The sequence below is a fragment of the Acomys russatus genome, chromosome 5 (genome assembly GCF_903995435.1).
Source record: "Acomys russatus chromosome 5, mAcoRus1.1, whole genome shotgun sequence".
NCBI classification, from domain to species: domain Eukaryota; kingdom Metazoa; phylum Chordata; class Mammalia; order Rodentia; family Muridae; genus Acomys; species Acomys russatus.
The window spans coordinates 19441746-19463106 of NC_067141.1; the positions used below are offsets into that span (position 1 = coordinate 19441746).

Sequence of the window (21361 nt, forward strand, 5' to 3'; positions counted from 1 at the left end):
CTCCCGAATGCTGGGATTAAAGGTATGTACCACCATGCTCGGCTGTTTTCTTAGATCTTTGTTTTGGTTTTTTGTTTGTTTTGTTTTTGTTTTTTTTGAGACAGGGTTTCTCTATGTTATCTTGGCTGTTGTGGACTCACTTTGTAGACCAGGCTGGCCTCAAACTTACAATGATCCGCCTGCCTCTGCCTCCCAAGTGCTGGGATTAAAGTGAAAAACAAAGGTTTTTCACTAAAGTTATTTGGAAATATATTTCTGTTGTTCAAAAATATATGAAGACTAAAGCATGAGAAAACTGATCTTTTGCAATTATGGGTTGGGAAAAAAAAAGATGAGTGGTGGAAGGGTGCTACAGGAGAGATGGTTTGTTTTCCAGCACCCGTGCAGGGTGGCTCTCAACTAACTCCAGCTCCAGAGGAACCGATGTCCCCTTTGGCCTCAAAGGAAACTACACTTATGTGCTAATGTACTCTTTAAACTCAAATTAAATGCAATATTCTGGGGGCCAGGTGTGGTGCTGCATGCCTTTAATCCCATGCAGGAACATCCCACCATCTTTCTCCAAATGAAAGGGATATAAGCTATTTCTAATAATCATGTAAATATGAACAAAGTGTTAAAATATTACTTTTATTTTAATATTCCTGATTGTAAAATGTGAGACAATGAAACAAACACAACAGGAAATATACAGCATGGCAAGGGGGCAGGCTGTAAAAACATGCATGCTGTAGAGAAGAGTCAGACTGGGGGGGATGCTGATGAGGCAGAAGCTGCAGTTACTGATTAACATATGCAAATCCAGTAATCTCCAAAGGATTTGGCAAAGATTTATTTTTATTTTTTTCATTTCCAGTCTTTTAAAGTAGACAGATTTCCTTACAATACAGCTGATTTTAAGAGCACACAAAAGTTAAGTACAAACAAAGGATTAAATCCAGCAGAGATGAAGGTGCCTGCAACAAAACTGAGCACCCCAGGAAATGGCGGACAGCAAGGCTGGAATCCGCATCCTGCAAAGCAAGGAGGGAGGAGGACTGCAGAGTGTGGCCGTGGGTAACCTTAGCTCCTACTTGCTACTTTAATTCATATAGTAAGAGGCCTTTACAGATAACCCACACCCTTTAATTAACCATGTAGCATTTTCTACTATGTAATAGGATTATAAGGCCACAATATTCCTTTGGGACAAACCCTTTAATGATTTTAATATCACTCATTCTTTTGAAGTATAAAGTATCTTAACAGAATTACAATTATAGATCTTCTCCCCCCACAGATCATTTTTAAATACATCATTACTACTATATTAAAATTATTTATACTATTTATATCTAATATTCAAAGAAATTTACTAATAAATGCTACAATAGGCATCAGTCTGACATGCTTATTAATTGATCCCTTAGGTATAATTATAGGTCATGATATTAGTCTATTCTGTCTCACTAAATAGGGAACACAGCATTTACAGAACAAATAAACACACATAGTGCAGACACCCAAGGATCATGCTAGCTCCTCAGTTAGCTATCACAGCTCAGGCATGAGTCCTCACTGTGAACAGAAGTCAGATCCATTTCTTCATCAAAAGGTGCTAGTGGAAGTTGTCAGACGCCTTCCAATATAGATCCTAGACAGAAAAGGAACGGCAGCCAATCAGGTCTCACAGTTCTCAGGTGACTCCACACAGTTCAAACAGGACAGGCCACTGTGGTCACAGCTTTTGGCAGGGAACTAACCACCTTATACTTGATAAAGTATGGCTGTTATCTTTATCAAGTGTTTTATTCATCGAATATGTATTTCATATTGGTCTAATTTTTCTTAATTTCAATTAAAATTTAATCTTAGTTGGTTCAATTATTCAAATGGTACAAGAGATTGAACCATTAGGAGGAACTGAAATTCAATGACAGAGCACCTGTCTACCATGCACAAGGGCCCAGATTCAAACCCAAGGACTCCCCGCAAAAAGTATAAACCAACCCCAAATGCTATCACTATACATCTTTGCATTCCCTTCACTGTGCCAAATGAGCCACACAGCTGCTGCGCAGGCTGGCTTCAGATCCAGTTAGCTCATTACCACTCACCCCACCAAGGAATACCCGATGCCTCCCTTCTCTACAATCAAGTAGAGTGGGGAGTGACTGTCTCTAAGAAAGGAGACAAGAAAGAACTCCACCTGGCCAGGTCTGTGTGCAGTGGGGAGAAGACTGTGTGGGGTTAGTGAGCTATCTGAACTGAACTAAGAAGGGTAGCTTCATCTAGAAAGACTGGGGGCAGGTGTGGTGCTGCCTGCCTTTAATCCCAGGCAGGAACATCTGAGTTCCAGGCCAGCCAGGGCTCACAGTAAGACTGTTTCAGAAAAGATAAAAACGTGGTATCATCCCACCATCTTTCTCCAAATGAAAGGGGTATAAGCTATTTCTAATAATCATGTAAATATGAACAAAAGTGTTAAAATATTACTTTTATTTTAATACTCCTGAGTAAAGTGTGAGACAATGAAACAAACACAACAGGAAATATACAGCATGGCAAGGGGGCAGGCTGTAAACACCTGTCTAGACCTTGGGTGGGGTGGCACCATCAAGCTCTGAGACTGGAAAGGATGAAGGACAGAGACCAAAAGTAGGCGTTGGATGCAGAAATGATTTCCTGAAGGGAAAACTCAGCTTGGGTACTCAACACGTAGTTTCCTAGGCCCCATCCGCGGGTCCTCCCCTTGCTGGCTCTGTTCTGTTTATTTTTTGAGATCTCGATAAGTAGCCCTGACTGGCCTGGAATTCTGAGATCCCCTGCCTCTGCTTTCCAAGTGCCACTGAACCCTACTGCTTGCTAGTTCTGAGGGGGAAAAAAGGTTCCAGGTGATCGGATGTACCTGACATGAGACCAAGCACCAGGAGAGAACTATACGTGAACAGGAGGCTCCAGCCTCGGCACTCAGGAAGCCATCTCTACAGGCAGGTCTGTAAGTCTACTAGGGCCCCACCGTGCAGGTAGTTAAGGGCAGGGAAGACTGGGATTGGATATACCTATGAGACCCATAAAACCCCAAGGGATCAAACATGAAACAGACCAGTCATCAGTCACATGAACAGCTTCTGGGGAAAAGAATAAGCAGACGAGAGCCTTCTGCCCCAAACATATCCCCAACTACCTTAGGCCAGAAGCCCACCGTGGCATCCCAGCCATTCCAATAAACTTGAGGCACACAACACGGTCTTCATATGGAGAGTGTTGTGAGATTACCTCCACATGGACAGAGGGGGTAGGGATAGGCCTAAAGAAAGAGTAAGGAAGGCCTGGGGATATAGCTCACCTGGTAAGAGTGCTACTAGACCACAATGTAGGAAGCCCTGGGTCCAATCCCAGGGCCATATAAACTGGGTGTGGTGACACAGCTGTGATCCCAGCACTCAGGAGGTAGACACAGAAGATCTGAAACTCAATCTCATCCCTGTGAGCCTAAAACACACCAGTCCCAGTCCCTAGTGTTCCTTTGGCTATCTGCTCTGTTTAGCACTGGTCCCATCTAGAGAAACCACAGCTATTCCCTGGTCTCTTTTAGTCTAAACTTGATATGAAAGAAGAAACCCAGAGGCCTTATTTAGTCCATCACTGCCAAGAGTTCAACACGACCATCCACCCACTGTAGAGATGGCACAAGAAAGAGGCTGGGCATGAAAACACCTGGGCAAGAAAGACATGGTGGACAAAGGGGCAAGAGCTTTCCACAGCACAGGATCTTTACTTCCTGATGTAACAGTGACCTGGGAATAAGTCTGTGAAAATGCACACAGCTATAATGATCTCTCTCAATAAACAATGTAAAATTAAATCGATAGGGCCTAGACTCCCCAAGGCCCACCCTGCCGGTACTCACATGAAAACTCACTTACCCCAATCCAATGGCCAGCAGATGAGACAGCAACAGAGATGGAAGAAAAACCTTCAGAAAGTCTGCTGAGAAAATGCCCCCTTTCTTCATAACGCTTGTGTTTCTCATGCTGAGAGTAGCTGTGCGCTTTGGGTGTTTAAAAAGGAACTCCCTGGGATGGGAAGAAACTGCCAATTAGTGTCCTCTCATCAAGGGAAGAGCCCTGACAAGAACGCTGAAAGGGACTTACTTGGGGGGGATATTTTCTGGCCGACTTGACCAATCCCATATCCAATCTGAGTTTTTCTTCAAGATACTTTCAACTTCTCTTCTTCTCTCGATATAATCTTCCTCAGACTAAGGAAAAGTAAGTATTAAATAAATCAGGTAAGCTTTCCACATTCACAGCAGAGATAAGATCAGTAAGGTCAACAGAGAACCCCACAGACTCTTGGGCCATGGTTCAAGGGCCATCCCAGCAGACATATTATATAGGCTGCCACTAGCAGGTATGGACCAGATAAAAAGTGGATCTTCCCATCTCTTCCTTCCTTAGCTTGTTCGTTTTAGGGCATAAGAAACTGAGCTTCCAGTTCAATGAAATGTTGGTTGTGCCTCCTGAAGAAGTCACCCTTCCCCACAAAAAAATAAACAAACAAACAAAAGTAAACTTCTAGGCCAACAGACCTTAAGGTCAAAGGAATAGGAAGCAAAAAAATGTCCTAGTGGGCCACTAGGGGTGATGGTAGTGCAACTATTCCCTTTTCCACCCTTTGATTCTCAGACCCATGGATCCTGGTTATTGGAAAAACTGTACCATATATTGGGTGCTGATTTAAAAAATATAACACCTTTGGAGAACCTTGTACCAGCCCCTCCAGGCTACTGTTGCATAACTGGCACTGGTCTTCAACAGTTTATTACATCTTTTTCTCAAGCCAGCTGCTTCAGGATGGTTGGGAACATGGTAATGCCAGTAGATTCCATGATCATGGCCTGTTGTCACACATGTCTGGCTGTGAAGTGAATTTCTTGCTATGTGAATACAGTGGATGAGAAGTCTGTAAGTCCATGGATGCTTCTGTGAGAAGTATTCATTATGTGCAGGAAAGGCAAATCCATAACCAGAATTAAACATCGACTCCAGTAAGGACAAAACATTTTCCTTTCCATGGAGAGAGTGGTTCAATGTAGTCAGCCTACCACTAGGTCACTGGCTGGCCACCCCAGGAACAGTGCCATACCTGGGGCTCAGTGTTGGTCTCTGCTGTTAGCGGATTTGTCACTCAGCAGCAGTGGGTACAGTTCATGGTGCTGAACCCATGCATAACCCCCATCTCTGCTGCCATGGCCATTTTGTTCATGGGTCCATTAGGCAGTCACAGGAATGGCTGGGGAGAGAGGCTGACTCTGCACAGAGTGGGTCAGTCTATCTGCTTGATTACTAAACTCCTCGGCTGAAATCATCTTTGATCAGCATTTACATGGGATGCAAGTAACATTGTATCTTTTGTCCATTTGGAGAGATCGATCCATAGTTCCTCCCAAAATGTCTTTCTCACCTATTTTAAAGTAATGCTCTTTCCAAGTCCCTGACCATACAGCCAATCCACTGGCTACAGCCAATGAACCAGTGAACAATCCACACCTGGCCATTTCTCCTTCCAAACAAAATGTATGACTATGTGTACTGCCTGAAGTTCTGCCCACTGTGAAGGTTTTTCTTCATTCGTGTGTCTTTCAGGGTTGTCTCAGAAAGGGTTTATAATGCTGCAGCTGTCCACTTCTGGGTAGTGCCTGGATAATGTGCAGAACTATCAGTAAACCAGGCTCTAGTCTCCTCTTCCTCAGCCAACAGATCATAAGGCACACCACATGAGGCGCATGCTTGGCAGCAGATAACATGTTATAATGGGAGTAGAAACAATGGACATTTGGGTAACTTCTTCATCTAACTTTCTTGTGCCTTCAGGATGAACCTGATAATGTACATACCATTTTGACTTGAAATGGATAGTTGATGTGCACATCCTACTTATGTCTTGGTGGGTCATATAACACTCAGCTCATGATGGGCAGCTCAGGTTGCACAGTAACTTGGCCCCACTGTCGAATGTTCAATTTCCACTAAGGCCCACAGTAGGCCAAGTGCTATCTCTCAAAGGGAAATAAACTGTCTGCAGATGATGGTAGAGTCTTGTTCCACAATCCCAAAGGTCTCTTTTGTGATTTACCAATAGTTAAATATATTTACAGTACTTCATTGAGCTTGACAGTCAACAGTCATTCTCCACAATCCATCTCTTTTCTGCACCAGTCAAACAGTTACAGGAAGATGTGGTGGGAAGCACCACCACTGCATCTTTGAAGTCCTTGATGGTAGCACTAATTTCTGCAGTTCCTCCAGTGATGAGATACTGGTTTAATTCACTATTTTCCCTGGCAGAGGCAATTTGGAAGGCTTTCATTTAGCCTTTCCAACCATAATAGCCCTCACTCCACAGTTCAGGGAAGCAATGTGAGAATTCTGCCAACTTCTAAGTATATTTATCCCAGGAAAATAACTGGGACTGGGGAAATAACCACAGGATGAGTTCAGGGACCACTGGACACACTGTGAGTCAGACTTCAGCCAAAACTCCACTCATCACCTGATCTTCACAAACTCCTACTTTAACTGAAACAATTGAGGTTTCCTGAAATCAGCATCATTTCACATCCAGTATCCAACAGACCCTGGAATGTCTGGTTGTTTCCTTTCCCCCAGTGTAGAGTTACCTAGTCATGTCGCACACAGCCTTGGCACGAGCTTTACGGACATGCCCATTTTGTCCAAGTTCTGGTCAGTCTGTTAATAGCGTAGGCTTAGGGACTGAAGACACAGCTGAGCTCACACAGCACCTGCCTAGCATATACAAAGAATCCCGCGTGTTGCATTCCCAGCTCCACATCAACAAGATTCAGTGGCCCAGCCTTACTATATGCAGCACCTGGGAGGCTAGGGCAGGGCTGTAAGTGAAGTACAACCTGAACCACTACAAACTGGGGAAGACATCATCCCAAAATACCAAAAACACTATTCTACTAATGTCATAAGCACCTAGATGACAGCAGAACTTATTGTAGAAGAAAAAACTGACAACATTCTAAAATGATTCAACCAGGTATAGCTAAGCAAATGGAACATTGTAACAAGCTAGTTTAAAAGACGCTTTTGAATCTGGGAGGTTGGGCTTGGTGATGCACACCTTTAATCCCAGCACTTGGGAGGCAGAAGCAGACGGATTGCTGTGAGTTCAGGGCCAGCCTGGTCTACAAAGCCAGTCCTGGACAGCCAAGGCTAAATTGGTTTCTGGTGATGGGACACTGAAAAAAATTTATATAGGAAGAAGCAAGACTTTGCTTCCTAAGACAACTGCTGAACAATTACACAAGATGTCACTAGGTATAACACTACTAGAGACAACTGCCTCGACCTACTATACAGAAATGGTATGGATAAGAACAGTCAGTCGGCTTAAGCAATAAACTATTTACCCATCTCACCCTTAGGCTCTGTGATGGTCTGATTTAGAATGGCCCCCATGTATGTTTGGAAGCTTAGTCATCAAGGAATGCTACTACTTGGGAGGGATTAGGAGGTATAGCCTTGTTGAAGTAGGTGTGGTCTTCTTGGAGGAAGTATGTCACTGGGTGTGGTCTTGGAGGTTTCAAAAGTCAGAGCCAGGTTCCCTCTTCCTGCTGCCTACAAATCCAGATGTAAAGCTTTCGGCTACTTCTCCAGCACTGTCTGCCATGCTTCCTGCCAAGATCAGAATGGACTAAACCTCTGAAACTGTAAGCAAGCCCCAATTAAATGTTTTCTTTTATAAGAGTTACCATGGTCATGGTGTCTCTTCACAGCAACAGAACACTAAGGCTCTGGTTTCACAACAATGCTAAGGACGTTGTAAATAAATCTCTTTAACTTCTGTTGAGTTAATATTAGAAAGATGAGCTCATGGATTGGGCTGCAGCTCAGTCTGAATGCTTGCCGAGCATGCCCAAGGTCTCGGACTCTAGCCACATACCCACTATATAAGCCAGGTGTAGCTGCACACACGTATAACCACCTCAGCACTAGCAAAATGGAATTCCCAATAAATTTACTAAGCTCTAAATGATGGTTTTTAAAAATAAGCTGCCAGCCAGGCATGGTGGCTCACGCCTTTAATCCCAGCATCGGGAGGCAGAGGCAGGTGGATCACTGTGAGTTCGAGGCCAGCCTGGTCTACAAAGTGAGTCCAGGACAGCCAAGGCTACACAAAGAAATCCTGTCTCAAAAAACAAAAACAAACAAACAAACAAACAAAAAAGCTGCCACCTGGGCATTGTGGCACACACTTGTAATCCTAGCACTCTGGGAGGCAGAGGCAGGCAGATCTCTGTGAGTTCAAGGCTAGCCTGGGCTACAAAGTGAGTCCAGGACAGCCACGGCTGCGCAGAGAAACCTTGTCTCGGAAAAAAAAAAAAACAACAAAAAACAAAAAAAGAAGCTATCTAGTGCTGGAGCGGGTTAAGAGTGCTTGCGCTCTTCCAGGGAACCCAAGTTCAGTACCCAGAACCCGAACCAAGTGGCTGCTACCCATAATTTTAGTTTCAGGGGATCTAATACCTTTGGCTTCTGGACACCTAGACTCATGTGTGTACACACACACACACACACACACACATTTTAAATATATTTTTAGGAACCCTATTTAAAAGGAGGAGTGGTAGGTGGAAAGATGGCTCAGTAAATAAAATGCTTGCTGCACAAGTATCAGGAACCTCAGTTTAAATCCCCAACACCAGTGGGCATATGGTTCACACCTTTAATTGCGGCATTCAGGGGGCAGAGGCAGGTGTGGTGTTCTGTGAGTTCAAGACCAGCCTGATCTATACAGCAAGTTCCAGGCTAGATAAGGTGAACAGGAATACCCTGTCTAAATGAAAACAAAAAGATGCAGTTAAAAATGCTTGCTGTTGAATGGGGGGTGGTGGTGCACACCTTTAATCCCAGCACCCAGGAGAGACCCTCTTGCTGTCCACACAGAGGTCCTGGGTTTGGTTCCTACCATCCGCAACAGACAACTTATAGGTGCCAATAACTCCAGCTGCAAAGGATCCAATGTCCTCTTCTGGACTCCTTGGACACCAGCATACATGTGGCATTCTCTCACAAAGACTAACACCTATACATAAATAAAAACTTAAAAAACAGAGCCCCGGGCTGGAGAGATGGCTCAGAGGTTAAGCGCACTGACTGCTCTTCCTGAGGTCCTGAGTTCAATTCCCAGCAACCACATGGTGGCTCACAACCATCTATAATGTGATCTGATGCCCTCTTCTGACTTGCAGGTATACATGAAAACAGCATTGTATACATATAATAAATAAATAAATCTTAAAAAAAAAAAAAAAACAGAGCCCCAATACTCATGTGTTGGGTGATGTTTTTGTGTACTGTGTATTCAAATGTTGATTTCAGTACCCAGAGATCTGTTTACAATTCAGACTTCGGCACTGTCATTATGAAGCACCTCCTGTCTAGGTATGTTATAAACATTGTTTTCCTATCACCTTCTGTTTAGGGTGAGGAGGGAGAGAGAGAAAGACTGACTGACTGACTCAGGTAAGGATCAGTGAATTGCCATGTAATGGGTCACAAGGTGGGAAGTAGGCCGGCCAGTGTTAGAACAGCTTAGTTATCTGGCCACTAGCAGTACCTGAATTATTTAATAAATATATAGGTCCTTGTCATTTATTCAGAAGGTAGGACAGGCATAGAAAAAAAACTTGCATTCTATACTCATACAAAATACCAGACACAATGGAACACTTCTGTCATCTCAGGCCTGGGAGGCAAAGGTAGGAAGATCCTTGGGCTCACGAGCCAGCTGATTTATCCAAATGGCTGAGCTCTACATTCAATGAGCTACCCTTTCTCACAGAGCAAAGACTGTGTGCTGTGTGTGAGTGACCTCATGCAGGAACCACCAGCCTGATGATGGGCTTACCAGAGTGCTGTTCTTCTCTCCAAAGCTGTGGGTGTCTACTTCAGCTCTGCTGGTATCTTGTGGTGTCTGGGAGCGAGGTGGGCTTGATTAGGAAATTGACAAAACAGAGCAGCATGTTAATTCTGTCATAGGAAGCACAAATCCCAGGCAGGGGCTACTGCCTCAGTAAGGGGGGTGCGTGGTGGACTCCATGTAGCATGCCTCTTCCCTTTTGCCTAACACCAGACCTGGGCCAAACACTTTCTCAGTCTTTTCAGCTGAGCAGCTCCCTAGGGAAGCCCCGCCCTCCTGCGTGGTCTGTGGCATAGCCCTTGGAAGCACCTGACCTTCGATCACTGACTCTCAGCCGCACACACACCTTGGATTCACTCCTTATTAGTGCTGCCTAGGAACACAAGCCAGCTGGGGCCTTGAACAAAACTACTCAGACTTGGTGTTGACAGTTAACAGTTTCCAAAAGGGGGCAGTATATTAAGGGACTTTGTTGTTTGTCCCTAGGCTTAATATGGTCCCTCCAGATCGAGCCCCAGATCACTTCCTCCCAACAGACTCCAGGGTTCTTTGTATAAGAAGTGCTTCAGGAGTCACTCCCAAGTGTGGCTTGAGACCTGGAAGCCCTCCCACAAAAGCATGCACACCTGGGATTCTCCGTCTGCTAGGATCATCTACACTGTAAACTACACCCAGCAAACCTACCTATCACAGTGAGAACTCTTGGAGCTACTTCGTCCAGATTCATGCTGGGCATCCAGCAGTATTTTTTCCATGTCACCATTATAAATAGAGACGGAGGCTGGAACACTGCTCCCATTCCCATTGCTGAAGTGCAGTTCTACCCAGGAGCCTGAGGAGAACAGAAAGGGCAATCAGAAATCTGCCCGCTCATGGGGCTTCATTACCCTTAGTCCCAGTTGTCTGGATTCAGGACCAGACAGTGAGACCTTGTCTCACAAAATAAACAAGCACCTTTAATTCCCACCCTTTCCTGCCTAGTCTCCCTGTAGATGAAGTGGAGAGACATTCACTAACCTATACTTGTTGTGACAAATAAAATGTCAAAAATGACTTGCCAGGAGGCAGACCCGCCGGGTATGGTGGTGCACACCTTTAGTCCCAGCACTCGGGAGGCAGAAGCGCAGGTGGATCTCTGTGAGTTCAAAGCCAGCCCCTGGCCTACAAAGTGAGTCCAGGATAGCCAAGGCTACAAAGAGAAACCCTGCCTCGAAGAAAAAAAGAAAAAGAAAAAAAAAGCAATCAAATAAAGGTGGATGGATGGACAGATACCAACAGACAGATAGATAAACACACGGATGGATGGAGGGATGAATGGATGGATGGAGGGAGGGAGGGAGGGATGGATGGATGGAGGGAGGGAGGGATGGATGGATGGAGAGATGGAGGGAGGGATAGATGGATGACAGATCCGCCCACTCACACTCCCAGGTAATAACAAAGATGGCACATGTGAGCCATCACTCTAGGCCCACTTTAATGACACTTCAGACATCTGCATTTCTGCTGGCCTCTCTTTAGGTCTAGCAGGCAAGGTTCCGAGGGCTGAGACACTGTACCCATTCCTTTATTCCATGCAGGTATTCTACAAACCTGTGGATTTACTAGAGGCCAAGATGGGGGTCTTGTTTGAGCTGGCAGAGAACTGTAGGTTATGCCCCTGCCTCAGCCTGCTGGGAGCTAGGATTACAGTAATGGACCAACATGCCTAGTTAAAGGCTTTTTTGTTTGGTTGGGTTTTTTTATTTTGTTTTGTTGTTTGTTTTTGGTTCTTCAAGACAGGGTTTCTCTGTGTAGCCTTGACTGTCCTGGACTCGCTTTGTAGACCAGGATGGCCTCAGACTCACAACGATCCACCTGCCTCTGCCTCCCGAGTGCTGGAATTAAAGGCATGCACCACCACCGCCTGGCCTGCATTGAATACTTTTAAATAGAAGTACTTGCAAGTTCTTAGCTTCTAACTCAGTGTGAACAGAAGTGGCAGAACAGAAGTCACCAGCACGCCAGCCAGGCATGGTGGTGCATGCCTTTAATCCCAGCTCTCAGGATGCAGAGGCGGGTGGATCACTGTGAGTTTGAGGCCAGCCTGTTTTACAAAGCGAGTACAGAACAGCCAAGATAACATAGAGAAATCCTGTCTCAGGAAATTTAAAAAAAAAAAATCTGTGGCTTGCTTCCAGTTTGGGCTGCTGAATACATCTAAAAACATATTTTCAAGAACTAGTGCTATAACTCAGTGGCAGTACGCTTGCCTTAAAATCAAAAGGTTCTGGGTTCAATGCCCAGTACTACCCAATGTTTGTGTGTATACATGTGTAGACTTTTGAGCAGAACATGGTAGTACACACCTACAATCCCAGCATTTAGCAGGAAGACTGCCAAGCTTGAGGGTCAGTTCATGCTACAAAGTAGGATCCATTCAAACAGACTGCTTCCTGACACAGTTGAGGCAGGATACAATCCCAATATGAGTTTCTGCTACTTCACACTGTGCCAACACTCAATTGCTAGTCTGACTCTCCCTCTCCTGGATTTCATTTGAATGCTATGTTCTAGAGCAGGGGCATCTCTTACTATAGACCGCCTCTGCTTGCCACCTTGGGGTGCTGGCTTGCTTCCTCTTTACTCACTGTGTGAAGGTGGGTGGGCACTTGTGTACACAGTATACAAATGGAGGTCAGAGACCAACCTACAACAGTTGTGTTCTCTCTTTCCATCATTTGGCCCCTGGGGACTGAACTCAAGTTGTCAAGTTTGGCAGCAAGTCTCTTTCATCTTGCTGGCCCCTGGTGCTTTCTTTGGCAGAATGAGTATATGTTTAAGCGCAGGCCTCATTCTGGGCCCAAGATTACTTCTCTATTTTGACTCATAGATCCATTTGTCTATAGAAAATCAGTTTGTTGAGCTAGCCTGGTCTACACATTCTTTAGAAGCAAAAGCAGCCATACGGCTTCCCAGAACACCCCAAATATGTGTTTTAACCCTCAGAAGCCGGCCTCAACTGTGTTCAACTGTGTACTTGTTGCAGAACTGTCACATTAATGGGGGGGGGGGGGAAATCAATGGCCCAGAAATAAATTGTGGATTTACAGTTTATATCACCAACAGCCTCTCAGTAAGCTAACAAGTTATTATACAACACAAACTTTGAAAGCAACATGATTTTCCATTAGCCTCTCGGACTGACTCATGGAGAAGTAGGCTTAGCCCCACATGAGGCACAACACAAGCCCCTCTGCTGCTGCGCACAGGCCCCAGTGCCCTGTAGGACCTGTGAACCCACGCCCACTCCAGTTCCACGCTGATTCTTTGCTGGCCCTCCTCCCTTTGCTGGCCGATGATGCCCAGAAGCCAGGGATGGTGGTTCACACCTAGAATTCCTGCAGTTCTGATTCAGTAAGACAGGAACGTTGCTGTGAGTTCAAGGCCAGTGTGCTGCTCAACAGTGTGCACTCCTAAACCTAACCTACTAAACGGTATAGAGCCTCAACTATGGCAAGTTCCTTTTATCTAGGCCAAACTAGTATTCAGGACCTGAGCCTGTCCCAATGTATGTGATGAAGCTTAACGTCTAACCTGGTGTCTAAGCTGAGTCTGAGGCGCCACTGTCTTCTTCCCAGTACCCAGTCCTGATACCAAATGTAGAGTTTTTCCTACACCAACTCCCGATTTTCCACAATCAATCAGGGGAGACCAAGGATTCAATAATACTCTGACAGTATCCCCTAAGATCAGTACCAAATCTCATAAATTAAAGGCTGAAATCCACAAGGATACCACATACCAACTGCCTGCCACAAGCAGAGTACACAGGCTATCCACACTTCTGCTCAGCCAACTACAAATTTAAAACAAAAACAAAAAAGACAAGCTCAGGTCTCCACAGCCCCTCAGACTTAATACTTTTGTTTGTTTGTTTGGTTTGGTTTGGTTTGGTTTTTCGAGACAGGGTTTCTCTGTGTAGCCTTGGCTGTCGTGGACTTGCTTTGTAGACCAGGCTGGCCTCGAACTAACAGCGATCTGCCTGCCTCTGCCTCCCGGGTGCTGGGATTAAAGGCGCCACCACTCCTGGCCAGACTTAATATTTTTGAGAGAGCTCAGAACTCAAGAATATGTGTTGCTTAGCTTGTGATGGAGCTCAGAGGCAGCCAGATAGGAGCACATACACAGGGCAGGGGGTTGCCAACTCCAAAGCTCCATGAACATTCTGGTCAAAGCTGGACCGTGGTGGCAATTTCTTATATTTTTAAAAGCCCCACCTTCAGCTCCCTCCCTTCTCTGGTGACCCTAAGTTTCCACCCTCTGACAATTTATTAGTGACTAAACTCTAGCCTGAGGCTATCTATCTATTCTGAGTCCTCAATAAGTCATCTCATTCTTAGGGGGTGCCTTACAAAACAGACCAGAATAACAGGATAAAAATCCTCCTAGCTAAGACATTTCCCCACTGTCAATCCAGCACTTGAGAGTACCAGGAATTTAGGGCAGGCTGGTGTATAAAGTAAGCCTATCTCAAAAAAAAAAAAAAAAAAAAAAAAACACTCAGGAAACCCCACAAGTTTAGGAGCTTGTGTAAGGAGCCAACAGCCAGATGTTGTATACTGCACAAGGGACAATTAAAAATGCAGGGAACCCACTGTGTGCTGATCTATACTCCTCTAACAGTAAGCCATGGGCTGGATGATTTACACAGTTGTTTCTCACAGTTGTAGAAGCTGGCACACTCAAGCTCTGGTCCTATGCTGTCTATGAGGAAACCAGTTCCCCTTCCCAGATCCTTCACATAGGCTTTTCAGTGCACGAGTCCAGGTCCTCCTATTCTCACATCAGCAACACTGCATTGTTGAGGAGACATATTCATGTCATAGCAGTGCTTTCAAAAATCATCATGAAAGCCGGGCAGTGGTGGTTTAGTCCCAGCACTCAGGAGGCAGAGGCAGGTGGATCACTGTGAGTAGGAGGCCAGCCTGATCTACAAAGCAAGTCCAGGATAGCCAAGACTATCCCAGAGAAACCCTGTCTCAAAAAACCAAAAATAAATAAATTTTTAAAAAATCATCACAAGAGCCTGGTGGTGGTAATGCACACTTGGGATGCAGAAGCAAGCATATGGGCATCTCTGATTCCGAGGCCAGCCTGATCTACTGAATAAGTTCCAGGACAGCCAAGGCTATATAGAGAAACCATGGAGGGAGGGGGCGGGGCGGGGCGAGAAATATCATGAAAAGGCCTGAGGACCTTTGAGGCGGGGGAAATCCCATTTGGAGTGATCTGTCGCAAAAACCTTGAGTACAAAAGCTCCTTCTCCAGAAATGATTTACTAAGGAACAAGTTTTATCATTAACCTGTGACTGGACAGGAAGTCTAAGTCCCGGAAAGTGGAGAAGACACTATTCATGTGCATGCACCCTGCAGTTACTCATCAGGATCCTCCCTCTTTTTAAACAAGAAAGGTGGGGGTGTGCACCTATAACCCTAATATAGCACACTTGGAAGTAGAAGGCAAGTTTAAGGCCAGCCTGGGCTACATGAGCAAGATCTTGTCTCAAAAAAATTAATTAAAAAAAAATTTTTTTAATGTTTTTAAAAGGAAAAAAAAATTGCTTAACGTCAAAGAATTTCCTCAGTCAGCACACAACTCACTTCATGTAATTTAATACATTTAGGCCTCAAACAGCAAGTAGTGCCGATGGCCCCCAAAGCCCTCATTTCTGTTTCCCACCCATTCTCCTACTTCTGAATTACACCAAGACACAAATCAAGTCCGACTTATATCTCCCTGCGTCTCAGAGTGTCTGGGAACTGAGCTCAGGTTCCCTAAGAAGCAGGCTATGCTATTTTATGTGCATGAGTGCACCATGCATGTGAGTGGTGCCCATGGAAGCCAGAGGAGTATCAGATCCCCTCAAACTGAAGTTACAGACAATTGTGAACAAGTGCTCTTAACTGCTGAGCCATCTCTCTCATCCCTCATTTGGTTTTGGAGACAGAATCTCACTATATAAGCTGGGTTGGCCATTGTGCTAGTTGTTTTTTGGTTTTGGTTATTTGATTTTTCGAGACAGGGTTTCTCTGTGTAGCCTTGGCTGTGCTAGTTGTTTTAATTTGTCAACTTAACACAATTTAGAACTTGCAGAATTTGGTTCTCTCCTACCATGTGGGTTTCTAGGAACCAAACCCTTATCAACAGGTTTGGCATCAAACACCTTTACCTGCTGAGCTATCTTGCCAACTCCACAGGAAATGAGTCTTACTGAGGAATTATTAGGTCAGGTTGCCTATGAGTTTGCCCATAGGAGCACTGTCTATTTTTTTTTAATAATTTATTTTTATTTTATGTTCATTGGTGTTTTGACTACATGTATGTTTATGTGAGGGTGTCCCCTGGTACAGGAGTGACAGTTGTGAGCTGCCCCAGTCCTCTGGAAAAGCAGTCAATGCTCTTAACCGCTGAGCATCTCTCCAGCCCATGAGCACTGTCTTCATTGTTAACTGATATAGGAAGATCCAGCCCCTTGTAGGCAATACCATTCCCTAGTCAAGGGGTCCTCAATAGTTAAAAAGCCAGAGAAAGCTAACAAAAAACTAGTAAGCCCAGTATGTCCCTATTCAAAAGGCGACCCCGCTTCTTAGGGATAGTAAGACTCAATCATGCTATAAAAAGAGAATCACCTTTGTTTTGTTTTGTTTTTTCCAGAAGCTGAACCCAACTTGAAAACACAGAATTGGCGGTTCAAGAAAATATGCTGAGAAGACAGCATCCAACAGGGACAGCATCCAGCCAGGGACAGCATCCAGCCAGGGCTAGAGGTCCTAGCGAGGAGCAGGCACACACACAAACTCAAAACAGGGACATACTACAAACACCAGAGGAAAATAATGCACTATTTCCAATAAAGCCAAGCAAGGGAACACTAAGTCTGGAGGAGATGATGTCCCAAATCACACGCAAAATCACACACACAACAAGGCTTCTCCAAAAGTGGCCGCTGTAGCCTCAACACTTATAAGGCTCCTTGGGCTAATTTAGGAGAACAAGAGACTTGGTTGGCAAATGATTCTGAATAGAATCTGCCTGGTACATAACCCAGGCTACTGGCTTCCTTTCTCTCTCTCTCTCTCTCTCTCTCTCTCTCTCTCTCTCTCTCTCTCTCTCTCTCTCTCACACACACACACACACACACACACACACACACACACACATACACCTCATGTAGCCAGGCTGGCTTTAAACTCCTGGTCTTCCAGCCTCCATCTACCAAATGCTGGGATTACAGGCTTGCATCACATGAGTGGATGTCTCTCTGCCTATTGCCAGGCTGTGCTGTCTAATGCATCCTGAGTCAGGTGGTTCCAGGTATATCTCTGGCATGTCGTTGACCTAAGTGGCCATGCTTATTTCCACTTAACCTCTAGATCTCACTGTTACTATTTGCAGAGGTTCAGCTAGAGCCTAGGAGAAACCCCTTCAGTCTAACAATGTTTTTCTCTTCAGGTGAGCCGGACCCTGACAGCTTGCCTGTAAGCACAGACCCATTTATCAGAACCAGTTACAGACAGGGCAGCAGCAGAGTGAAGACTACTGAGTCTACACAGTGGACCTTGCAGGCAATGGCCTCAACTCACAAAGCCACAACTCCTGCATGCCAGAAGTCATACAAAGAAAAAAAGGCCAGGCTGGGCATGGTGACACAGATCTTTAATCCTAGCACTCGGGAGGCAGAGGCAGGCAGATCGCTGTGAGTTCGAGGCCAACCAGGTCTACAAAGCAAGTCCAGGACAGCCAAGGCTACACAGAGAGACCCTGTCTTGAAAAAAAAAAAAGAAAATGCTGGGCGTGGTGGTGCACGTCTTTAATCCCAGCACTCGGGAGGCAGAGGCAGGCAGATCTCTGAATTCAAGGCCATCCTGGTCTACAAAATGAGTCCAAGCCAGCCAAGGCTACACACAGAAATCGTCTGGGGGGGGGGGGGAACCAAACAAACAAACAAAAAAAAAAACAAAAAAAGGAAAGAAAGAAAAGGCCAGCCCTTCCCCTAAACACCTTATAGTAAGAGGGATCAGAGGCAAAAGGGGGATAGAACCAATCAGTTTTGTGGGTAACACCTTAAGGAAAACTGGTCCCAGAGGTTGCTAGGGGGAATATTTGCTGTCCCACCTATCAGCAAGGCTTCCACAGCCCTCAGCCTCAGAAGTAAACAAGAAGCATGTCAGGATCAGGCAAACGGAGGAGCAGGCTGCCTCAGCTCAGACTCCAAGCTGGGATTCACATTTCATAGGGCAGCTGAGATACCCCATGTGACTCAAGTGACCCCTCCTACCCTGGGCTAAACGGGAGCCAGTGCCGAGCTGCACGTACACCCCAAACAATGGCCCAAATCCTTAGCACGAGTTTCCACACTGTAACCATCTTTTTATAGAATAAGCAAAACGGGAAAACAAAAATCTTCTTAACCCTTGAAATGACAAATGACAGCCTCACTTTGCCAATGACTCAGCAGTCTGACCTTCATGTCAAGGAATTAGGTGGTAACCGAGCCCTCTTTCAGGAGTAGTCAGAAACTTCCAGAGATGAAATCTAACTAACATACTGTGTTAGACAAAAAGCTTCCCAATCTATCAAAGAAGAAACTGCAACTGTTTGACACGTAGGAGTAAAACCTGAATTTACAAGAGTCCTTTTAATGTGGCTATAGTTTCAAAATACAGATTCTGTAATGTTAGGCTGGTTAACTTCTGCCAACTAAATCCTGTTTAGACTAATAAGTAAATGCAGCTCACTAAATGGATCTAAGCTTAAAAACAAAACAAACAACCAAACAAGCAAAAAGCCTCTTTTTAACACAGCCCAGCTCAGTGTTGCAGGATTTTGATTCCAGCACTCCAGGACAGAGGCAGGTGAATCTCTGAGTTCAGAAATAGTGAGACCCTGCCTCAGAAAAAAAAGTTAACACTAAAGCATATGCTTTAAAGGTGAGAAAGCCCTGTTTATTTACACTCATTTTACTTGGTGAACTCTTGCTTCAGAGAATACAAAGGTCAACAGGCTCCTCCTCCAGTTCTTAGGGCCCTAGAAATAAGGCTCAGCTCTTAGCTCAGACCCACCGGGTGGCTCTCAGAACTGTCTGACAGCAAGCAGCACTCGGGGTGGTCCTGCAAAAGTAGCAGCTGTCTGCTAGGTGCTAACAGTCTGTAAGGGCTGGGTGCCTGACTGGAGAGCTTTGTTTGTTTGTGAGGCAGGATCTGGCTACATAACCAGGTATTGCTGTGTAGTCCAGGCTAACCCGGCCTAAACTTGTCACGACTCAGCTTCACCCTCTTAGGATGAGACTTTACGTGTGTGTCAGGACACCCTGCCTGGCTTCCATTTTAATCTACAAATCACCTCACTGCTTACAGTGAACCTACTGAGTTTAATTATAAGCACTTTACCCTCCTTTTGTGCTGCTGTAGCTCTTTTCCACATTGAATTGCACCCCCCCCCCAACCACACCCTCTCTTTGTAGCCTTGACTAACTGTCCAGCCACCAACTCAGAGATCTGCCTGCCTCTGCCTCCTGAGTGCTGGGATTAAAGGCTTGGCCAAGCCGGGCGTGCGGCTGAGGCAGGAGGATCCCAAGTTCAAAGCCAGTATACCTTAAAGAATAAAAGGAGAACTGGCAGTGTAGCTCGGTGGCTGAGCACTTACCTAGCACTTTCAGACCTGGTTCAGTCCCCAGGACCAAGTGGGAGAAGCGAGAGGCACTACGGTCATAAATACTAATGACTTCAATCAAAGCCCTGAAAACACAACCTGCAACCTGTGCTGAACCAGGCGTGGGGAGAGTAGAAGGCCTGTAATCTCAGCTACTGGGGAAACCGAGGAAGGAGGATTGCGGGGAGTTCGAGGCTTTCCTGACCTACAGTTGACTGTGAAAATACACAACTATGACAGTCAGTGTTAACCGACCATGAAAGAAAAGCTCGGCCTGCCGGTGAAGGGACTGTCTGTAAGATGCACCGAGGCTCACCGCCCAGCCCCGGCCACATCGAACTGCATCGCCGCCTCCACGCACCGCTACCGCACCCCAGCCCGCGACCATGCCACTCCCGTGGCCCCTCAGCCTCACCCTGCAGGTTTTCTTCCCCGCTCTGCGACATGGTGGCTCAGCAAAGGAGCCCGAGCTCAACTGCGACAGGCCTCAGCAGCGGTCAGCGAGAGACACCCGGGCAGCCAGCCGCCCGCACTGCTCTAAGGCCTGGCGACGCGGGGCTAAGGGACAAGGGGCGGGGCGGGGCGGGACGCACGCGGCGGCGGTGCCCATTGGCTCAGGGGCGGGGCCTGCAGGTGGCGGAGGAGGAACGTGGAGCGCGTGTGGCACGTGCGGCGCGTGCGCGGGGCGGGCCCTGGGTGGGGCAGGGGGCGGGGCCTGAAGCTGGAGTAACTGGGATCAGGACTTGCAGCGGTAGGGGAAAAGTTGCGGGCGGGGTCGGACGCGGGAGCTTTGGGACTTGGAAGTCCACGCAATAGCAGAGGCCCTAGGGGCGGTTCTTGAAGCCTGCTAGGGTGGACGTGACAAGGGAGGGTTCTGAGGTAGGCGTGGCGTGGAGGATGTGCCGCCTGCCTCTGGGGCGGCTGGTGTTGGTTGTGGAACCTGCCCCTGCTACCCGCGGTTGGTCCCCTCTGTACACCTACCTCCGGAACCTGCGGGCGCCGTGACGTGATTCTATGCACGCTTACAGATAGAGAGGGTTTTTTTTTGTTTTGTTTTTTTGTGTTTTTTTGGCTAAATTTTTAAGAAAAACCCAATCCGGGAGCGGTTATACATGCTTATAGTCCCCAGCCTTGATTCGAGGCCAGGCTGGGCTGCATGGTGTGAGGCTGTCTAAAACAAAGCCAACACAAAACAAAAATTTTGTCAGCATTCTGCTGCAGCGCCGATAGCAAATTGGGGAAGTGCTGTGGCAGGCAGCAGGCAAGGAAGAACAAGGCATTTCTGGAAAGATCTTTGGAGGGCCAGTTTTGAGGAGGATTTTTCCATTGTCCCTGCGCCGATCGGGTCACAAGAAGCAACTTCATTTGGGGTTGTGTATTTTTGTTGTTGTTTTGTTTTGTTTTGTTTTGTTTTTTCCCTTTTCCTGTGTGTCGTACTGAGGCTGGCCTTGAAATGACTGTGTATCAAAAGCTAGCCTTGAAATTCTGGCCCTACTAATACCTCCCAAGTGCTGGGGTTACAGCTGTGCACCCCTGACTTCTTTTTTGTTTTGTTTGGAGGACCTTGCCCATGCTGGACAAATATACTGCCACTGAGCTTTGCCATCAGACAGAGTCACTGTGTAACCCTAAGCTGGTGTTGAACTTTCCATCCTCCTGCTTCCCAGAGGTTACAGACAACTCTACCACTCTCAACTGAAACCTCTTTGTCTCAATCTCCTAAACGCAGCT

The 21361-nt window shown here is 46.0% G+C and overlaps 1 protein-coding gene across 1 annotated transcript; it reads right to left on the bottom strand.

Moving 5' to 3' along the window:
• Window positions 1–805: 805 nt before the first annotated feature.
• Window positions 806–20212, bottom strand: Bnip3 (BCL2 interacting protein 3). The gene is made up of 6 exons (XM_051145525.1): window positions 20046–20212; window positions 10621–10768; window positions 9925–10006; window positions 4137–4243; window positions 3909–4058; window positions 806–1633 (listed from the first exon to the last, which is right to left on the bottom strand). Exons 1-6 carry the CDS (start codon window positions 20074–20076, stop codon window positions 1588–1590), a joined length of 564 nt encoding a protein of 187 aa, XP_051001482.1. The 5' UTR covers window positions 20077–20212; the 3' UTR covers window positions 806–1587.
• Window positions 20213–21361: the final 1149 nt, after the last annotated feature.

What these genes read in the sequence shown, in the direction of transcription:
- Bnip3 (XM_051145525.1), bottom strand. Translation starts at nt 20,076, where the DNA reads ATGTCGCAGAGCGGGGAAGAAAACCTGCAGG. An exon ending in CCAGAAAATATCCCCCCCAA is followed by an intron (nt 4,059 to 4,136) that starts GTAAGTCCCTTT and finishes TTCCCATCCCAG; the next exon opens with GGAGTTCCTTTTTAAACACC. An exon ending in CTGCTGGCCATTGGATTGGG is followed by an intron (nt 1,634 to 3,908) that starts GTAAGTGAGTTT and finishes TTTTCTGTCTAG; the next exon opens with GATCTATATTGGAAGGCGTC.